Source organism: Octodon degus, unplaced genomic scaffold, assembly GCF_000260255.1.
Source record: "Octodon degus isolate 3935 unplaced genomic scaffold, OctDeg1.0 scaffold00084, whole genome shotgun sequence".
Classification (NCBI taxonomy): Eukaryota; Metazoa; Chordata; class Mammalia; order Rodentia; family Octodontidae; genus Octodon; species Octodon degus.
In genome coordinates, this window is record NW_004524660.1 from 2,563,319 (window position 1) to 2,585,422 (window position 22,104).

General features: G+C 46.3%; 1 protein-coding gene across 1 annotated transcript in view; it reads right to left on the reverse strand.

The window, feature by feature from the left end:
• The window catches only part of Kiaa1324 (KIAA1324 ortholog), a 103,755-nt gene that overhangs the window by 24,828 nt on the left and 56,823 nt on the right, over positions 1 to 22,104 (reverse strand). Inside the window, exons 2-7 of the mRNA XM_004636935.2 lie at positions 17,543 to 17,663; positions 14,715 to 14,907; positions 9,647 to 9,794; positions 9,129 to 9,209; positions 8,514 to 8,619; positions 8,231 to 8,380 (exon numbers count right to left, since the gene is read on the reverse strand). Coding sequence (XP_004636992.1) covers positions 8,231 to 8,380; positions 8,514 to 8,619; positions 9,129 to 9,209; positions 9,647 to 9,794; positions 14,715 to 14,907; positions 17,543 to 17,663 — 799 coding nt within the window. The remainder of the gene's footprint in view (positions 1 to 8,230; positions 8,381 to 8,513; positions 8,620 to 9,128; positions 9,210 to 9,646; positions 9,795 to 14,714; positions 14,908 to 17,542; positions 17,664 to 22,104) is intronic.

A 22,104-nucleotide genomic window follows, 5' to 3' on the forward strand; every position in this document is an offset into this window, starting at 1 on the left:
AATAAATTAAAAAAAATAACCCACTACTATTATGGACTACTGAACTATATTGGCTTATTTTGCTGAATTCATGCACCTACTATATTTAAATGGCAATGGAATACCCATCTCTGAAAAAACTAAACAAAAAAGGGGGTACAAATGAATGACTATCTTGCATTTGTATATTCAAAATAAGATAGATATACAGCTGCATTCTCTTAATGCAATGAATAAAGAGATTTATTCTAATAGTGTTTGTGGACAGGATATCATGTCTGCATCTTGTACTATGGATAATCACTAAGACTCCAATATGCAATGTATTAATTATTGAAACTGTGCTAGTAATCAGTTTTGAAACTGTCTCATTGCTATTTGTTTCTCAATAAAATTATTAAACATTATGAACAAACATGCTAATTTTATTCTGTTGTAATTAAAAGTAAGAGAAATAAAATTATACCATTTTTTCTTTCATCAGATTAGCATTTAAAAACGCTTCCCTGGCAAGTGCAAGGACCTGAGTTCAATCCCCGGTTCCGCCCCCCACCCAGATTAGCATTTAGACTTTTTACAGTATATGTCCTGTCCATGATGATGAAAAAACTTTTATTTTTCATATATTCGACTTGATTAACAACATGCATCTTTGCCACTACACTGATTACTTGGCATGCTCTTCGACCATTTAAAACTACATAAGCTGAAAATTTTAGATCTAGCTTAGGAATCTATTTTCACATTTAGTTTCACTGCCCCTCTGTAACAATTTTAGACTTAGTGCTTTTGAACTGGCTTTAATGCTTACTATTGAATCTTTTTTTTTTTTTTTTTGCAGAACCGGGGATTGAACTCAGGCCCTTGCGCTTGCCAGGGAAGCACTTATTCCACTGAGCCATCTCCCCGGCCCCACTATCAAATCTTTTATGCGGTTGCCTCCTTATCTTTAGTTTTTTTTTTTTTTTTCTCCAGTCATTTTTTAATTCATGTTCTCTGTTCAAAACAATTGCTTTACACAGTGCGCAGGGCAGTACTCCTACTGCTGCTGCTATTTCTAATATAAGTACTTCACCCAGTGCAAACAAACATTTGGCAGCGATGGGAGCTTCCCCCTTCCTGTGTGTTAGCCAACAAGCGGTGTGGTGTAGTGAAGGGAGATCTGAATCTAGATGGAGCTGGGTTTGGATTCTGTGTCATCGCTGACAGCTGTGTCACCTTAAGCAAGTTGCTTAACCACTCTGAGCTCAGGGTCTCTCAACCACAAAGCAGGAATAATATTACCCACCTTGGAGCCAACACTTGCCTGGCACGGGGTAAGCAGATACCCACCAAATGGCAGTAACTCTTACTACCTGCGTGTCTGCAGATTATTTTATTTTGGGACTGGCACAGGAGATGTGATTAGGATTAAAAATCTTTTCCTGCCTTTCAGTGAAGGGCTGATTTCTCAGCTGCTCTCTTTCTTTTCCCAAACGACTTCCTTGATTGGAGAATCTCCTCAGTACAGTCTTGCCGGCCTGCACTAGGGCGTTTCCTCAGCTGTGCACCTCCCCACCTCTTCTGCCCCCATCTTGTCAGGCAAGAGGGAACTGTGAGCTGAGAAACAGCTGGGGTCTTCCCAGCTATTTATTTGATTAACAAGCAGAATGTCCAGTTCAGCACAGAGAGGTCCAGGGCTCCTGCTTGTGACTGACTTGGCCAGGGGAGACCTGGGAGAGATGCTGAACACGTGCCAGTTCCCAGGACTCGGGCTGTTGAATCTTGCGAAGTAAGAAAGTACATTCTGCGCAAAGACCTTTCTCTGCTCGTCAAATATTTGCTCAACCTGACAGATTAGCAAAACTGGGCCAGCTGTTTACACATTGGCCACTGCTAAAATGGTTTTAGTAAATGATTAACCCAAAGGAGAAGGTAGGCCTCTTACTAGCTCAGCTCCCCCGAAGTGCCCGAGCAGGCGCTGGCCAGGTTGAGCAGCTCAGCCTCCATGTTTGGTTAGTGAGGCGAGCGAAAAGGGAAATGAGTACAGTAGACTGACCCTGGGAAAACTGTAAGAAGAGAAAGCTGTCCTCAGGGAGCCGCCGCCCCTCTTTCTGGACCTTCGTCCTCCTTTCAGTATCCTTTCCCCACACTTAGGTGTACAGAGTTCTCATTTGGACTCCTTTCATCAAAGGAAAATATTTACAGGCCTAATGAAGTCAAGGCCCAGCTCAGATACCACATCAGAGTCCCCGCAAGCCCTCTCCCTTTTCCTGAATGTCTCTGTAGTCATTTCTAAATGGGAAAAATCAACCTCTACACTCTAAGAAATGATATCTCAATTATAAAGCTCGAGGCAAGTGGCCTCTTGTTATTATGGTCTATAACGAGAGTATTTTCATATTAAAAGAAGAATATTCAGACAGACCTTAAGGGGAATGACTTTAGTCTAGTGCATGTCTTCATTTCAAAAATGGGAATAACAATAACCATACATACTTCACAGTGTTATCACAAGGATTGATTAATACAGGTAGAGAATTCATGTCAGGCCCCTAAAATCAAGATGGATTAACAATTTAAACATTTATTTTTGTTATTTTTTATTTTTAAAAAATGTATTTAATAACACTTCCCTGGCAAGTTCAAGGGCCTGAGTTCAATCCCTGGTTACAAAAAAAAAAAAAAAAAAAAAAAAATGCATTTAGTACAGGGTCCACAGGGTCTCACTACATAGATTGGACTCATAGTGATTCTCCCATTTTCAGCCTCCCAAGCAATGGGATGACAGGCGTGCCACCACGCCCAGTCTCTGCCGTCTCAGCATGCCCCAGGGGCGGGGCCAGCATGGCATGCCAGGAATTGAACCCTGGCCATTGCACTCTGCCTAAGTAGGCTCTTTAGTGTGCTGAGCTATCTGGCTAGCCCTTAAAGATTTAAATATTTAAACAGAATCTCTAAATCTACTGGAAGAGAAAGCAAGTAGGCTTCTTGATGACAGGAGTAGGCAGACAGTTTACGAACAAAAATCAAACTGCACAAAAAAAAAACCTTCAAAAAATCCATAACTAGGATCTCATCTTATTGAAATGTTTTTGCACATCAAAAGAAATTACCAACAGAGTGAAAAGAAAACTGACAAATTGGGGAAAAAAATCTTAACCAACTTAGAATATATAAAGAACTAAAAAAAAAAAAAAAAATCAGGCCCCCAAAATCCAAAGACCCAATCCAAAAATGGGCATCTGAGATGAACAAACACTTCCTAGAGGAAGAAATACAAATGACAAATAAATATGTGAAAAAATATTCAACAGCACTGGTCATTCAAAAAATACAAATTAAAACAACACTGAGATTCCATCCGACCCCAGAAAGCATGGCTACCAGAAAGAAATGAAGTCTATGGCCATACCACCATGAACGCGCCCGATCTCGTCTGATCTCGGAAGCTAAGCAGGGTCAGGCCTGGTTAATACTTGGATGGGAGAACGAAATGAACTTATAACAAATGCTAGAGAGGCTGTGGGGGAAAAGGAACACTTTTTCACTGTTGGTAGGAGTATAGACTGGTAAAACCTCTATGGAAATCAGTGTTGAGATTCCTCAAAAAAATTAGAATTAGAAGTCCCATTCGACCCAGCTATTCCTCTTCTGTGTATTTTTCCAGAAGAACTGAAAACATCATACTACAGTAATATATACCCGCCCACGTTTAAAGCAGCACAATTTGTCATAGTTAAATCTTGGAAACAACCTAAATGCCCATCAACTGAGGAATGGATAAAAGAGATATGGTATTTTCACACAATGGAGTATTACTCAGCTATAGAGATTAGCTTGAGGCTTTTTTTTTTTTTTTTTAATGCATTTGGTATAGGGTCTGACTACGCAGCTTGGACTCAGGTGATCCTCCTATTTTCAGCTTCCCCAGTGCTGGGATTACAGGCATGTGCCACCAGGCATGGTCTCAGTGGCCGGCTTAGCATGCCCAGGGGTGGGGCTGATGCCACATGTGGCACCAGGGATTGAATCCTGGTCCCTGTGCTTGCCTAAGCAGGCACTTAGTTGGCTGAGCTAACTCCCCAGCTCTTAGCTTGAGGCTTTTATAGGTAAATGGATGCAACTAGAGGCTATACTCATAAATGAAATAAATCAGACCCAGATGTGTAAATATTGTATTGTCTCCCTAGTGTAAGAACCTGAAAGATTAAACAAAATCTGGAAGGTACAATAGAAATAGTAAAAGGAAAAGAAATTGAGCAAATGAAATAAACAATTGGGATGAGATAAAGGAGAAAAGACAGAAAAAGGAAGGGAAAAATGATATATGTGCATATACAGGATAATGGATGATTGTGCTACTAATTTCCATCAGTTTTTTTGAAGGTAGCAGTTAATGCTTAAAAGTTTTACTTGGCCAGCTTTGCATGCTTCTGTCTGGTAATCTACGCAGCTACACTGAAGACGACAATGCGCATTGTAGCAGCCACTGTTGAATATCTATCATCTTTTTTTTTTTAAATTGTGTATTGTTTCTAATGTCTTATGTATTATTTTTCTATTCTCTTTAAAATAAATAAAAATAAAATAAAAAACAAATGAAGAGACTGAGGTAAAATCACTGCTCAGCTTTTCAACCAAGATCAATACAAAAAAAAAAAAAAAAAGAGGCAGAACAGGGATTTGAACACAGTAACTTAGTTCTGGAATCCGTGCTCCTAAACTCCATGTCCTCCTAACAGCACAAAGGAGTTAAGCCTAATGATCAAATGTTAGCTCTCAATGAAAAATGTTTTTCCTCCAGCTTTTGTCCTCAACATCTCCCCTGTGAGTTCTCCAGTCTTCAGCACGGTGAGCCCTCCTTTGTTTCCATCCTGGGCCCCTGCGGTGGTGTAGTACAGAAGAGCTGCTTCATACTCTGCTTCACCTTTTAGCCTTGAATGCTGCGTCTCTCCTTCCTAAGCCCCGGCCTTGAGCCTTCTTGCCCGGGCTTGCACTCTCCTATCCCAGACTTCCTGTGCCCATGAAATCACCACTTCATCTTTCAAGACTCAGCTCACCTTGTTTGTTTGTTTAAATTTTTTTATTTATGAGAGAGAGAGAGAGAGAGAGAGAGAGAGAGAGAGAGAGAGAGAGAGAGAGTGGTGTGTGTGTGGCCAGCTCAGCCCACCAGGGGGGCGGGGCTGGCTGGCATGTGGTGCTGGGGGATTGAACCGCGGTCCCTGATGCTTTGCTAAGCTTGTTCTAAGTAGGTGCTTTAGACCACTGAGCCATCTCTCCAGCCCCAATTCTTTTCTTTTCTTTTTTTTTTGCGGAACCAGGGATTGAACTCAGGCCCTTGCGCTTGCCAGGGAAGCGCTTATTCTACTGAGCCATCTCCCTAGCCTGTTTGTTTGTTTTTTAAAGACAGATATCTTGTGTAGTCCAAGCTATAGCTCAGGTTGACAGGAAAGTTGCAATCCTCCTGCCTTGGCCTCTTGAGTCCTGGGATGACAAGTGTGTACCACCATGCATGCTCAGCTCAGCTCATACTACAGAAGCTCAGCTAGTGAAGTCTCCTCCCAGCCTAGAGAAAACTAATGACTCCTTCTTTTCCTCCACTGTACGTAATGCCCAGCACCCTGTCCCTGCCCCAGTGACCATGGAAAGTACTGCACCTAAGTGCTTTTGTCACAGTGTTTTCAACAGACGCTGGAGTGTAGCTACAAGCTCTACGAAATGTGACTCTGAATTCTAAACTGGTGACGTAGTCAACAAGGTAACCTTGGTCTTCATCAATCTGGTACTGGGGATTGAACTCAGGACCCTGTGCTTGCCAGGCAGGCACTTATTCTACTGAGCTATCTCCTCAGCCCTTGTTCTTCATAATGAAAACTCACTACCCAGTTGAAGGGGCAGCTCAAGAAATTGATGGCAGGGCTGAGGAGATGGCTCAGGAGAATAAGTGCTTCCCTGGCAAGCACAAGGGCCTGAGTTCAATCCCCGGTTCCACCAAAAAAAAAAAAAAATTGATGGCAGAAGAAAGCAGACTCCCACCTCAGCACTTCACAGCGGCTCCCTGGCCAAGATTCAGTTCACAAAGAGATGATCCAAACGCGCCCGGGCGGTCACAACAGAACCACCCTGCCATTCAAACCCTTGCACAACTGTTGAGCGGAAAGGGAGCCAAGCCAGACCAACAAAGGCCCCCATTGACAGAGGCAGAGCAGGACGGGAAGTAAGAAATTCAAGTGGAGAAACAGGAATTTAGACTTATAGATAAAAACTTCCTCCAAGATCTACACTTTCTTGTTCTGGCTGAAAACTATGCTCATGATTTGGCAAGATCGGCGTACATAAATAGGTCTTTTGTTTTAGAAGTGTAGAAATTAAGCAATTCACAAGGTCATGGCTGGTCTTAGCTAAGCAAACAGCACCTGTGAGGAGTGTGGGTGTCTCTGGGGACATGGGGTCTACTGGAGAGACGGCTTTGTGCTAGGTTCTATGTGGTTCTATGTAAAAAAGAAAAACAGACTAGTGATGAGTGTTTCAAAGGACAAAAGCAAACTCTCTCCCTGCTTATTGCTTCAAACCTGCCTTGGAGATGCTTGTGCCAGTCACTGGCTCTGGCAGAGACCCTTGGTGCCCTGCCTGAATTACCCCAGAGCCTTGACGTCCCTGACACTTCTTCAAATGATGGCTCTTGTTTCTTCAATTAAGATGTTTTAGGAAGCTACCATATCCAGGGTTAGATAGCGAGGCTGCTTCCGAATGGCCCTAGAGCGGTGGGTCTCAAGCTGTGCTCCAAGGCAGCCCAGATTGTTCAGAAATGCCTGCTTTGGAGCCCAGTGTGTGGGCTCACACCTGTGCCCCAGTGCCCTTGTACCCCCACACTGAGGATGGAACCCCGGGACTCTGCGCTCAGCTCTATCTCCAGATTTTATATTTTTAAAAATTTTAAGACAGAGTCTCACTAAGTCATTCAGTTGTCCAGGCTGGGCTCACACTTGCTTGTGACCTTCCTGCCTCAGCTCCCTAAAGTGCAGGCCTTACAGGTGTGTGCCACCATGCCTAGCAGTCCCAGGTACCCAAGAGGCTAAGGTGTCAGAACACATATGCATATGTCACTGCTTTGAATACAATGGATGCTTAGTCTGAAAAAAGATCCTAACTTCCATTTTCAGTTCTTGCTATCAGAATGGTTACACTGTTAGTCTGATTTGATCCACAAAATATAAATACAGTATATTGAAACATGATGGCTCAAATATATACACTATCATTTGTCATTTAAAAATAAAATAAAACATTAATATTTGTGCTCATCAATACAACCACGTGGTTATAATAGCTGTTATAGCTGAGTGTGGTGGTACACACCTATAACTCCAGCATCTAGGAGGCTGAGGCAGGTGGATCACTATGATCTTGAGGCAAGCCTGGGCTACACAGTGAGTTCAAGATCAGCCTGAATTATATAGCAAGACCCTGCCTCAAAAAAGAAAAAAAAAACCTGTAATAAGTTAAAATATATAAATATTTAACTTCTATATATTTTTAAATTTTTTTTGGGGGGGATACAGGGTCTTGATATACAGCTCAGACTCTCAGTGATCCTCCTGTCTCAGCCTCCCCAGGGCTGGGGTGATAGGAATGTGCCACCACACCCAGTTTTGGTGGCCAGAAAGGTGTGCCTTGGGTTCTGGGACTGGCATGGCACGCAGTACTGGGGGTTGAACCAGGTCCTTGTGCTTGCCACACAGGCAAGCAGACCACTGAGTTATCTTCCCAGCCCTAGCTTTTGTATTTATTGACTATAATTATAACCATATAGGTTTTAATGAAATAAAACAGATTGTACTGCTTGGAAAAAGAATTACAAAACCTTTCCCTGTTTTTCCTAATTCCTCTAGGTCTGAGTTGCTTTTTCTTTTTGCCATCAAACCTAACATACTACATAATTTGTTATGCATAAGCCATTTATTTCTCATGCTTCTTGCTTATCGTCTGCTTTCCCTCCACTAGAATGTAAGTTTCATGAAGACAGGGACTTTTTGCCAGTATATTCTAAGCACTAGAATAGGACCTGGAAGATAGAAAAGGTTCAGCAAATATTTATTGACTTATTTCTGGGGCAATTGGTGGATATGGATTGGCAAGGAGCTTCCAGGGTCTAGAAAGGAAAGGTTTATGATTTATCAGCCTTGGCTTGGCCAGGATGGCTCCATCGCCTGGCTCCTCCCTGTGGGTTGTCATCTTCCACCCAACTCTCCCACTCCCCAAACCTCACCTGAATATTTGTCAGAGTCGCAAGGGTGGCAAGAAGTTTCTCCTTTATTTGAGTAGGAGTTGGCCGGGCAAAGTTTGCAGAAAGAGGAGCCTTGCTTGGCTGCGTATGTGCCCGGCTTGCAGGGGAAACATTCTGAAGTGTAGGCCACTCCTAAGGAAGAACATGCAGAGGAGCACGGCTTGAGCCTGGATGCACAGGCCCTGGGGACTGACCACCTCTCCCTGCAAAGGCAAGAGGCCAGAAGTCAGCGAAAGACCCCAAGTTCCAGCCCTGTCCTCGGTACCTGTGATGGCGATGTTTCTCACCAGCACAGGGTTGGAAACTCTGGACCACACAGAGAAGGCTGTGGTTCTCCAGTAGAGGACATTATTGCCTCGATTCAGCTCAACCTAAAAATGACAACAAGGCATTAGCTAGTCCATGGCGAAGCTGGGCATCGCTAACCTGCCCATTTAGTCTCTTACCAAACAGATGCTGCCCGTCCCCGATGGTCTCCATCCTCTTCCTCTTTGCCCTTCCCAGCTTAGCTCATTCCTCTCTGCAAGCCCCCTCTAGAGCCCCCTTGTACCATCTCCCACTGTTCTTTGCATCACAGGTTCCACAAGTCTCTCTTATAGTGAGACCAATAAAGGGACACAAGGTAACTGGCAGTAGGGTGCCTGGTGTCACCTCATTCTCCAGAAAGCTTGGGACCTTAAGCTGGAAAGATGCTGGTGCTTGGGGTGAAGCTTAAATAAGAGGCCACCCTATATCCATCTCCCACCCACTGAGAGAGCAGGAGCCGGCACACTCTCTTCTTCTCAGACCCTTGCCCTCTAGGGACACAGAGGAAGTCTCCTTGAGGACAGGCCCCTGGCCCTCCTCTGGGACCTCCAGGGAAGGCTGGTGTGACACTCACACTGTGGAATTCCCATCCTTTCTCTGTGGTTTTCATCCATCTGGTGTCATCTGCATTGGGCTGACACTGATCATTTTGGACCTGAGGCAACAGGAAATGAAGGAAATAAGGGCCTTAGTCCATGCCTTACGGCCCTACAGGGGCCCTTTCCTACAGGAGGAGAGTTGCCAATTCCTCTACGACTGACACACACACACACACACACACACACACACACACACACACACACAGAGCACTGACATCAAAGAAGTAATTTGCAGCTCAGCCATTTGTATGCTCTTTTCATGTCTGAGCAGGGAGAAACACCTAGAAATTTCACAGATTCTAGCCCTGCCCCAGGGTCCCCTCACTTTTGCCTTTCCCTGCCTCCTGAGGCCTCTGCGAATTTGCCTACAGTCCTCTCCAGAGGAAAAACAACTAAGATTTCCCAAGCAGGATCACACTGCAGCGGAGTACTGCAAAGGAATCTAAACCTCACAGGCCTTTATGTCCCTTCCTCCCACTCCTCCGGGACTTACAAAAAACTCAAAGATGATACTGGAGTCTGGGTAGTAGTACTCAAAGTTCACTGTGCCTGACTGCTTCAGGCTGACGGCATACATTAGTGTGGCCGTGCACTCGTCCGTGTTAGAGGCGATGTAGTCACCCCGCGGAACCCACTTGGACCTGTGAGGGAACAGGACAACACTCACCATCAGGAGTACTGGGCATGGGGCTGGTGAGATGGCTCAGTGGTCTAAAGCACCTACTTAGAACAAGCTTAGCAAAGCACAGGGACCGCGGTTCAATCCCCCAGCACCACATGCCAGCCAGCCCCGCCCCCTGGTGGGCTGAGCTGGACACACACAAATAAATAAATAAAATTACTGGGCAGCTCCCGCGGCCTGCTGGCTGAATGGGGACTCCGGACCGGGATTCAGAAGCCAAGGCTTAGGCCTGAAAATGCTCAGTGAGAAGCTGCTAAAGGGCCTTTGCAGAGACCAGGGAGCCTAGCACCTGGGCAAGAAGAGGAAGCACCCAGGTTACCCTGCATTATTAGAACTGCCCCAGTGGGTCGGGGCAGGTGAAGTGGAAGGCAGGAAGCACTTGCTGGACGCTTAGTATCACTCAGGTATGGAACTACATGTTTTGTATTCATGATTCATTTTCTCCAGTGCGGGGAAAAGCTCTCTCTTCCACCTAGTAGATGATGAAACTGCCTTGCCCAGCACCACGGAGCCATCCCATGGCAGCGCTGGGATTCCATCCCACGTCTGCTGACCCCACAGGGGCTCCAGCGCGGCAGCAGACCCAGCTGCTCCTCAGAGCTCATCAGCTCATCCTGTCAGGTTCCCCTGTGTGTCTGGAGCTGTCCACATTCTGATGCATCCAGCCTGTCCCCCACCCCAGCCCTCTCCAGGCTGTGGCCAGAACCACCCCTCAGAAGGACAATGTGACCACACAACTCCCCTGCTGAAAACCCCTGTGACTAACTCCCTGCCACCTTAGGACAGGAGATAAATTCACGGCCCACTCTTCCTACTCGAGCCCTAAGAAATTTCTCCCAATTCTTTTGCCAAACTCCTTTCACGAGCTTGCTCTTTCTGAAATGAAATTCTTCCTTCCCCTTCTGTTTAATTCTTCCTCCTGTCTTTGCATAAATGCCACTTACCCTAAGAAGTCTTCCTTGATTCTACCTGCTTTTACTATGGGGCCCTTAGCTTTCTGTTTCTCTTCTCGTACCTATAACCCCACTCTGCTTTATGTTCAGTGTTACAAGCTACTCTCATTGTGCCATACCGGGCTACACTGAGCATGCCTGTGCCCGTCACCCTGTACAAGTAACCCAGCTCAATCCGGGTGATGTGGTGCGCACCTATAATCCCCGGCACTTGGGAGGCCAAAGCAGGACACCGCCAAGCTTGAGGCCAACCCGAGTAACTTAATAAGACCCATCCCAAAGTGAAAAGCTCTGGGAACATAGCTCAGTTCACCCTGGATTTAATCTTCAATACTAAGAGAAAAAATACAGCACAACAGAAACATTTTTGCAGCCCCACCTAATCTTGCCTAACATAGCCCTTCCTCAATGGCACGGGACAGCTTTCCTGAATCTGGTGTTTAAAATTCCCCACAAAGTTCCTGAAACATACTAAATGATAGCGCTTTGAATGTTTTTAAGTTATTTTTCTTTGTTTGGAGCTTTTTAGGGGGAGGGATACTGAGAATCAAACTTAGGACCTCGCACTTGCCAGGCAGGCCTTGTGCTATTGAGCTATATCCCCAGCCCTGTTCGGTCATTTGAGGTAGGGTGTTGCTACATAGTTCAGGCTGGACCTGAACTCACTAAGTAGCCTAGCTGCCAATCCTCCTGCCTCAGCTTCCTGACTGCCAGGATTACAGGTGTCTATCACCACGCCTGACTTCTTTTTTTAAATTTATGTAAAGGACATCATACTTACATGTTATGAATAAAACTATTTTTTAGGGAACGATTGTAGGATTTATCCATCTTCTCATTATATAGCTCCCTCCCCTCTCTTTTTTTAGTGGTTTGATGGTACATGAGCTCAAGCTCAGGGCTCTATACACGTGAAGCCTGTAGTCAACCACTGAGCAACATGCCCTGACTTCCTTTCTTTCTTTTTTTTTTTTTTGTACCGGGGATTGAACTCAGGACCTTGCACTTGCCAGGCAAGCGCTTATGCCACTGAGCTCTCTCCCCAGCACCCCCCTTTTAATTTTTTATTCTTTTCATGTCTGCTACTGCATAATCCCCAATTTATGGCTCTACCGCATTCATTTATTTATCGCTGATGAACAAGCAGACTGTTTCCAGCTTTTGCTACTGCACCCACTCTGTTATGAGTGTTCTAGTTTTGGAATCCTTATCCGAGCTGAGAAAATGCTCGGCAGCCACTTCCCGCAGGTTTGCTGCCTTGTTCCCCAGCCAGTTTATGTCAGTTCGCCTTCGCAGGCTCCACATTCCCCCCAGATCTGGAGCTGTCCAATTTTACAATTGTTGCCAATACAAAGTGGTAGGAAATGAACATCTAATTAGGCTTTAAATCTTATTTCCTGTATCACTAATGAAGTTGAGCCTCTTTGGTGAAGCTGTGTACCATCTGGGCTTCCTCTTCTGACCATTCTTGATTTGAATTTCTCTTCTGTTGTCTGTCCTCCTGGCTGCCCTAGGTGCGGCGAGGGCACAGACCTCAGTATTATTCTCAGAACTGAAACAAACGGAGCTCATCCGAAACGCTCCAGCTGACCTAATGGCATTGATCCTCCTTGCTGAGAGAGACATTTAATGCTGATGCACTCCACAGCATCAGTTATAAATAACTCCCGAAGTTTAATGAATAATTAAAAGGGTGCCATAAGTGGGTTACATTTGCAAAATGTATCACAACTCTGATTTTTGTCAGCTTTGACTCCGGCAGAGGCATTTCACATTCTCCACAACGCAGCACATTTTGGTTGATCTCTAGTGCCAGAGGCCTTGTTCTCAGTCCTTTACACATGCCTTCCTGATCCCTAAGAGCACCATTTCTCTCACTTTTTAGGATGAGGAAACTGAGAGCAGAGGTGACTGGGAAGCTCGCTGTGGGTCATCCAGCATGAGCTGTATTTTTTTTTTTTTATTTTAAACATCTGTCTTTTTTAATATTTGGACCATCATGCACACATCCTTGTTTCATAGGCACAGTATTTAGTCTTCTACTCTATCTTCCTTGCTAATGAGACCTGAGGGCTAAGGAGGGGTCGTTTAGGAAAGGAATGGGGGGAAGCTGCTCCAAGACCCTGGGGAGGGAGGGAATCAGGCAGCTAGTGTGGCTGCAGCAGCACAGGCAAGTAGGAGGGTGGAGGCCAAGGGGCAGGGGTCAAAGGGCAGGGGAGAGAGGGCAGGCCTGCAGGCTGCTGGAAGGTACTGCCTTTTATCCCAAGAGCAGTGGGCATCCACAGAACCCAAGGTCTTGAGCAGGAAAGTCCCGTGACTGGTCATCTTCTGAAGATCAGTCTGGCTTTTGGGTTGGGGTGGGCTGGAGGAGGTAGGGAGTGGAAGCAGGAAACCAGCTGGGAGGTCTTGAGGCAAAGTAGGCAAGGGAGATGGACTCAGGTGGAACCCGAAAGCCAGACATTTGGGCTCTTGGTACCCGATCAACCATTGCCTCTCGGAATCTCTCCAGGTGGTCATTTCTGCTCCATTTCCACAGAAAAGGAACATCTTTCCCACCTTCCCAGGATGTTGCTGGGTTTCAGGATAGAAGCTCTGAGCCAACCTGTGCTTGGGAAACACAGGCCATTATTAACAGGCCCACATCCTGCCTCGCGGGGAGGTAATGGGTCCTGGGCTGTGGGCACAGCCCCTGGAGAGAGGTGAAACCTTTCCTCCGCATGCATAGGAACTGATTAAGTGAGCCAGGTCTGCGCCTTGACCAGGGTCGAATGACATCCATTAATGGGTTTGAGTGGGCTGTCTTATCTCGCACATTTCGCACATTTCCTCCTCGCCTCTGCCTCGCACCCTCTCTAGCTTTCACATAAGAATAATTATAACAGATAAACTGCATTGTAAAAAGCATTATAATTGTATCACTGAATGTCTGCTAGTGGCTCAGACATTCATACTTATCAGGGATTTAAGTACAGTAGTGGAAAAATTGCTCCTAGTTTTCAAAGTCGCCATGTAATAAAATTCTTCAGTCTTGTTTGTTTTGAGACAGGGTTTCACTATGTAGTTCAAGCTGGCCTTAAGCAAAGTTGCCCAAGCTGGTCTCAAACGCATGGTGATCCTCCTGCCTCAGTCTCCTGAGTTCTGGGATCACAGGCATGTGCCCCCACACCCAACTGCTTCAGGGTTTTTTTTTTTTTTTTTTAAATCTATTTGCTTTCTTTCCTTTCTACCTATACTCATTATCAATATTTAACAAAAGCAATATATACTCTGCTATTTGCACAATTTCCCACACTGCACTGCACATAATGTTATTTGAAGGTGGCCATATAGGGAATTGAAAACTTGGGGCTGGGTTTGAATTCCAGTCTCCCTACTTGTAAACTAGGTAGTCAAGGCAGATGGCTTTAACCTCACTGAGCCTCCAATTTCTCCTTTTTGTAGTAAGGACCATGTAGGAAAATACCACCTACTTCACAGGATTCTTGTGCAAATTGTAGAAAGCAATATATATAGTTTTCAGCATAGTGCTGGGGACATAAAAGGCAAGTCTGAAATAAACATCTGGTCGCCAAACCACCCTGGGCTTCTCCATCACTGGCAAAGATCTCCATGTGGAAAGTTTTCTGGCCATTGGGATCTCAGAGGAGTTGGAAGATCTTGGCCACTTAACCAACACTCGTCACCCTCGTTGAGCCCCCTCTATCTCTCCAGGCCTGTCACTCGCATGTATGCCCACCAGCCACTGATAAGCTTGGGTTAGAGCGACCTGAGGCAGCAGCCACATCTAGCAGGCCTGGGGGCCCTGCTCCATGCCTCCCCACCCAGCCCACAGCTTTGCTTCCACCCCTACCCTCACCCTTGACCTGAGGAGCTCCAGAAGGTGCCATCCCAGGTACCCGGGGCCGGGGCTGCCCGAGCAAACTCACGAAGTGCAGTTCTCAGTGGACTCCGTGGTGCTGTCATCAATCTCCATGTTGGCGGAGAGGCTGGCAAAGCCGTGGGGCAGCTCATCCCACTCATCAAACCGGATGCCTGTGCCGAGGGAGTAGCGGCCCTCGGCGCACGGCTTGCACGACTGGTCCTTCATATCCAGATATTCCCCAGCGTTGCAAGAGAAAGCTGGAGAGCAGGTAGGGACAGGGAGGGGTGGTGAGGTCACTGTGGGCCCTGAGGCGAGGGCATTCTAAAGGGGGACGCTCAGCGCAGTTCAGCCCACTGGGGTTTAAGGCATGGCATGTCCCCTGTGGTACAGTTTACATAGCACATGCAGCCATGCAGAGAGAAGGTGGACCTGTGACCACCAGCGGCTGGGGCTGGGGCCTGGGGAGACTTTCTGCTAATGCTAGGAGGTTTCTTTTCAGGCCAATTAAAATGCTCTGAAACTTGCTGGCAATGGCTGTTGTGAACCTTCTGAAAAAGTCACTGAAATTAACCACTCCAGGGGTGAAGTTTGTGGCATGTATTGCATGTCAAATAAAGTTGTTATCTAAAAGAGGATTTAGGGCCTTGCTGTGGGCACAGGGCTCATCCCGGATGACCTTGTCACCCTTGGAGAGACACGAGGCATTCGGCGAGCACTCCAAGGAAGAGGACGTGGCCCCAGCGATGACCTGGCGCTTCAGCCTTGAGCCTCTCCCTGGGGTCTCTGGCCACCATCTCTTCCTTTCTTGTTCTCCTACCCGCATGCATCGGATGCAGCCATTGCAGTACTCTCCTAGCGACAGTTTCCAAATTCTTATTTCTTGCTCATTCTGTAGTCAGAGATATCTCTCTAAAATAGATTTGCACTCTTATTTTCTTTATTTAAAAATAATTAGGGGGCTGGTGAGATGGCTCAGTGGTCTAAAGCGCTTACTTAGAACAAGCTTAGCAAAGCACAGGGACCGCGGTTCAATCCCCCAGCACCACATGCCAGCCAGCCCCGCCCCCTGGTGGGCTGAGCTGGCCACACACACACACACACACACACACATAAAATAAATAATAAAAATAGATTTAAAAAAATAAAAATAATTAGGGGGCTGGGGAGATGGCTCAGTGGAATAAGCGTTTCCCTGGCAAGCTCAAGGGCCTGAGTTCAATCCCCAGTTCCGCAAAAAAAAAAAAAAAAAAAATAATAATAATAATAATAATAACTAGGGGCCAGGTGTGGTGGTGCATGCCTTTAACCCTAGTACTTGGGAGGCTGAGGCAGGAGGATCCATGCAAGTTAGAGGCCAGTCTGGACTACAGAGTAAAACTGTCTCAAAAAGAAAAAAAACAATCAGGGACTTGCTTTGGCTATAGATTTAAACTCTTAGCCTGGCATTGAAAGCCTTCTGTGACTTTCCTCCAGTCTAAGTTTCCAGCCTGACACCCCACTCCAGCCCCTTCTCCACCTCATCCCTACCCATCATCTGTCCTCCGCTGCCTCCACCCTGGCCCCAAGCACCTCCTGGAGTGTGTCCCTGTACTTCCACCCCCACATTTTTGCTCGAGTGACCCTCCCAGCTGGTCTTCATAATTCCATACCCATAATCCCTGCTCATGTGCCACCCACTAGACTCTGCCCATCCCCACTCCCCAGGTGGCTGGCACAGACACCGCAGGATGCCACCACACTTGGCTGAAACCACAGACAGGAGAGTGAATGCCTGCCCATTCCTCCATGCTGTGAGCTCTCACAGCCAGAGTCTGTGTCTTATTTGTCCTCGCAGTCCCCACAGCACTGGCATATCACAATGCCTGCACGTAGTAGGAGTTACACATAGTAGGGACTCACTCATGTCACCAAGTTAGCCAAAGATGGCTCTTGGATAGTCATACCTCTGCTTCAAGTTCAGCAACATCCATTCATAGATCTAACAAATATTTATTTGCTCACTCACTGAACCAGACACTGGCCTCAGCTGATTCTAGATTTTAAATTCCCTCTCTCTCCTTTCCAACTCTTTGAGTAATTCCTTAACTCTAGCCTCGCATTTTTATTCTTTCTCTTTGCTTTCCTAAAAGAACCATGCAAAGGAAATAGCGGCCAAGCAGAGGCAGAAGTGGGTCACCGAGGGCAGGGTCACTGCTGCACGGCCAGCCCCACCGCCAGGAAGCGATCCCTTGAAGGGATGCTCAGTGCATTTCAAAGTTCTCTCTGCAGAGAACTTTGCTCAGTGCATCTTCTCTGCTTCCCTTTCAAGAACAAAAGTGCAATGTGCCCTCACAACTGACAGTAGCTGGTGAGTGTAGACTGGCGGGAAGCACACAGGCAAAAAAGAAGATGAATGCAAACAACGGGACAACAAACCTGAGTGGCACAGAGCTGGAATTGCTGATGCTCTATCCATTAATAGGATTTGAATTTTTTTAAAAAAAGCAAATTTATTTTTTTATTTTTAACATTTATTGTGTGTGTGTGTGTGTGTGTGTGTGTGTGTGTCCAGCTCAGCCCACCAGGGGGCGGGGCTGGCTGGCATGTGGTGCTGGGGGATTGAACCGCGGTCCCTGTGCTTTGCCAAGCTTGTTCCAAGTAGGTGCTTTAGACCACTGAGCCATCTCTCCAGCCCCCCCAAAAAAGCAAATTTAGATACCAAGTTTACACCAGTGCTCTAACATTTCTGCCCCGGGGTTTCCCAAGATTGGGAGTGAGGACTAAGTGAGAGAATGGGCTGATTCCTCAAGGCAGCTGCGCTGTCAGGAAGAGCCTAAGGCAGAGGCAGGAGGTGGGGGGTGGGGGGAGCAGAGCTGAGCGGCAGGGAGGCGCTGGAGCTGGGACGCTGCTTACAGCACTCGGTGCCCTTGACGGGATCCGGGAGGCTGGTGCACAGGCCGGGCGTGTGAGGCACGGCGACCCTCCACCTGGAGCCGGTGCTGTCGCACGCAGTGTACTCGTAGTGGTACTCGGACTGCAAGGAGAGAACCGAGGGAAGAGGTGCGTGAGCAGCAAGTACACGTGAACAGCATCGTGCCCAGCACACGGCCACCGGCACCCACCGTCATAGTGACCTCCAGCGACTCCTGGAGGGAAACTGCTAGCCACCCACAGCCCTACAAAGCAGGTCTGAGGACCACAGCAATTCGGTTCATTTCTTTTCATCCAGCCAGCTCTCAGCCCCAAAATACATTTCTTTTTGCTTGACTCTCTTCTGAGGGATCAGAGGGTTAGGGTAAGAACAAGCTATAAACAGAGAGTTTTTTTCATCTTAAACTATAGAAGTTATGAATAAAGACGTTCTTTTTTTTTTTTTTTTTTGAATGAAGACAGTCTGAAGGGAAAGGCCTTCTGAATGGAAGAGCTGGCCGCAATACATTTTACAAAGGATTGTCAGAAATCCAGAAGCTATATTTCTTTTAGTGCTCCGTACTCCTCTTGCTCCTTTCTGCCCAGAAAGATGACAGAGTCCCACTTGCATTATGAAAATGTCCTATTCAGCCCGGGCAGGCGGTGTGCCTGCCCTCATCACGACGCGGTGCATCCTTCATTCCTCTGTGCGAGAAGGAACACGCTGTGTAGCTGCTTAAGCTGGACTAAAATAAACTGAACAACAACAGCAAAACAGCCAAATCAATCATTAAAAAAAACACCAAAAGGCACTGCCTGGGAGAAAGAAAACAATCGGTGTGTCAAAAGCCCTGAAACATTTCTTATTCTTAAATCTTGCAATGAACACAGACTACAGAATGGCTGGCTTCTGCTGTGACAGGTCTGTTACAAGCTGTGCTCACCTGAATCTGCAGCCACGCCCAGACTTTGTGTAAGTGTATCCGCTGGAAAAATAGAATCAATGCGCCCCTCCTGCCCACGCAGACGCGCGATTGCGTAGCGTGCACGCCTGCAAGGCGCTGAGGCTAGATGCAAGACAGTGTGAGGGTCGCTAATTTATTCCACCAGGATCAAGAAAAGAAAGCTTTGCCTTTTGTAAGAGGTAAAAATATTACGTCTCATATATTTGAAGATGCACACTTTTTCATATTTAATATCTATAAGATCTTGTGATTGACATAACATGGAAACACGGTGTCATATTTTAACTACTAGAGCTTTTTCTTTCTTTGTGTTATATAAAACATGGTATGTCTCAGAAGCAGTGGCATCTCGGATCGAAATATGGTGAACATATTTCTTGTTCTTTGCAAAAATTCAGGGTGAGAACAGAACAATTTAGGTTTTTAAATTTTTCTCTCTTATAAATATTCAGCATACACAGATCGCGTGGTCCAAGCGGCGCCCAGCGTGCTTAGGCCAGCAGCCCGCGAAGTCAGCATTTCACCTCGTGGGAGGAGATGGAGGGCAAGGAAAAAATGCGGAAAGTGAGGCCTAGCTCTTTTTTTTTTTTTTTAATTTTTATTTATTTATGTGTGTGTGTGTGTGTGTGTGGCCAGCTCAGCCCACCTGGGGGCAGGGCTGGCTGGCATGTGGTGCTGGGGGATTGAACCGCGGTCTAGGTTCTTTGCTAAGCTTGGTCTAAGTAGGTGCTTTAGACCACTGAGCCATCTCACCAGCCCCGAGGCCTAGCTCTTGACCAGAATTTGCTTTGAACTTAGATTTTGGTGTCATCCGAGAAAAAAAGCCTATCAGGATGAGAATTTTGTGTGCTGTTGGGCTACTGCTATTTTGGTCTTAATTTTCTTCACAATTCCAGCTTTTTTTCTTATTGCAGAGAACTTGGATAAATAGGGCAACTGCACATACATCAATTCCAGTTCTACAAATGACACTGTCAAGAGGATCCTGCTGCAGGAATGGGGTAGGTGAAATTTACAATACGTAAAGTACGCAGAGAGTTAAATGAGAAAGGCAGACAGGATTCGGGGTTCTGCCAGGAACTCTGTGAGTCTCTGCAGCCGCCAACAGCGCCTCATCCCATCTTCACAGCTTCTCAGCAGGCAGGAGAGCAGGGCTGTTTCCCTCACTGTGCGCATGAGAAAACTGATGCAGGTGGGGTGAGATAGCCTGTCCAAGAGCACGTGGCCTTGTCACTGAGCCAGAAGCCAGGACTTCCCCTGGGGGGGGGGGGCTCCTGCGCTTGCATAGATCTGATCAAACACATGCTCGCCCTGGGCCAAGCCTAACGGTCAGGCCTAAAAATTAAATATGACACTGTGGGTTATCTGCCCTCAGCCAGGCTAGGCTCACTTCTGAGGCTGGAATGGCTGTCAGAATATCTAATCAGCTTGAGCAGATTGTAGTCCACACTAACTACATTCTGCCTTTTGAAAGCGTGTGATCCATTCTTTGCTATTGGCCGTCATGTTGGTGTTTCTTGGGTACCAGTCACTCGGGTGGGAGGTTTGCTGGGAAAACAGTGGTCCCGAGCCCTAGTGATTCCCTGTCAGTGCGTGCTAATTTTCTTCATGCTGGCTGCTTGGGGATGCTCACACCGCCCACAGTGGTTGGCTCTGCAGTGGCTGCCCCGAATCTAAACTGCACTTTCAGGGCAGAGCATTTAAGACAGACTCTTACAGAGAGGTAAATCCAGGAATACCTGGCGGGCTTCCTCAATTATTACATCCTGTAGCCTATGAATAAATAAACTCCTGAAAACTATCTCAGTTTGCTCAGTGACCTGCCTGTTATTTTCTAGGAACTGGAGATTGAACCTAGGCCCTCCCACAGCCCAGCTCTGGCTGGCCTCAGCTTGCTGCTGAGCTCCATATCCAACCCTTTTTATTTTACTTTGAGACAGGGTCTTGCTAACTTGCCCAGGGTGGCCTCACATTTGTGAGCTTGCTGCTTCAGCCTCCTTGGTAGCTGGAATTACAGGCTCCTGCCATCATACCAGTCTCCAGCGATTGGTCTCAGAAAGTGCAGTCCAACTAGAAGTGGTGAAGGACGCCTAAAACCCTAGCATTTAGGAAGGGTTAGTTGGGAGGATCGCTGTGAGTGTGAAGCCAGCCTGGGCTACATAGGGAGTTCAAGGTCAGCCTGGTCTGCATAGCAAGAACCGCCTCAAGAAAATAAAAGCGTACAGTGTACATACAACAGCGTCACAAATGAAGCACACCAACAGTCCACAGACCCAGCACACGGGTCTTCCCTCCTCGCTGGGAGAAGTTATATGACAGGTGTCCAGATCACAGAGGCACGGCAGGTAGGGATTGCTGCCTGCTCCTCAGAGAAGTAAAGGGTGGGTTTACAAGGGAAGGGTGGGGACTTCTAGTTAATCTGTCCCTTGAGCATCACCCAGCCGTAGAATACTACTGGGCACCCAAGAAAAGAAAGGAAAAAACCCCAGAAGTTGGAACCTGCCTTGCCAATATTGACCCGTTAGTAACACCTATCTTTCTATTTTAGAAGGAGAATTCACCAAGACCCGCATAATTTTTAGTTTTTTTCTGTTTAGGTATTGAATAGACTGCCAGTGCACAAAATTTGCAACTCAAGATAATACCTGAATATTGTTTTTTGTGTTTTTTTTTTTGTTTTTTTTTTTTTTTTTTGCAGAACCAGGGATTAAACTCAGGCCCTTGCGCTTGCCAGGGAAGCACTTATTCTACTGAACCATCTCCCCAGCCCCTGAATGTTGTTGTAGGCAAACGAGTTAGATAGAAATATTATAGGCAGTTAGACAGCGTCAGGCTCTCAAGGGGACAAGATGGAAGACAAGGTGACTTTGCAAATTGGAAGAGAGACACTCCCATATGGTCCCCACCTCAAGACCAAGACAAAAAGAGGAAGCACAGCTACATACTTCCCTAGGGATGGGCATTAGGATTGATATACTAAATAGTATCAATCAACTTGAAAGCCCAAATGAGTCACTAGCCCAACCCGCAACAGGAGGAGACCCTGTTACGTGACTTGCTTTCCCATTTGTTACTGGATTTAATCAATTTTACCTGAGCAATGGTGCTTGTAATCTCAATGGTTGACCATAGTTTTGTCCCACCTCGTGCCCAACTAAGTAAGTTCCCACGTCTTCTCCACCACCTTAGACCCGCCTTACCACATGGTTTTCCTCTATAAAAGTCCCTGCAAGAGACAACTTGGGGTGGGGGGGGGCTACCTGCTCGCCCCCCCCCCCCCCGCCCTCTCTTGGGACAGGAGCTTTCTTTCTCTCAATAAATATATTCTGCTCATAACCTCTGTTTGTTCCTAAAATTCATTCTAAGGTTTTAGAGAACATGAACTTGTGCAGATCAGGTCCAGAGCCCTGTGTCATTTGGAGGTCACCCACCTGAGACCAGTTTTTTTCCCTGTATCATTATGAATCTGCCCTTTTTACTGCCCTACTCCTTTTCAGAATAACATGTCTTATTTATTTATTTTTTTATTATTTTTTTAATATTTATTTATTTTTATTTTTATTTATTACATTTATTTATTGTGTGTGTGTGTGGCCAGCT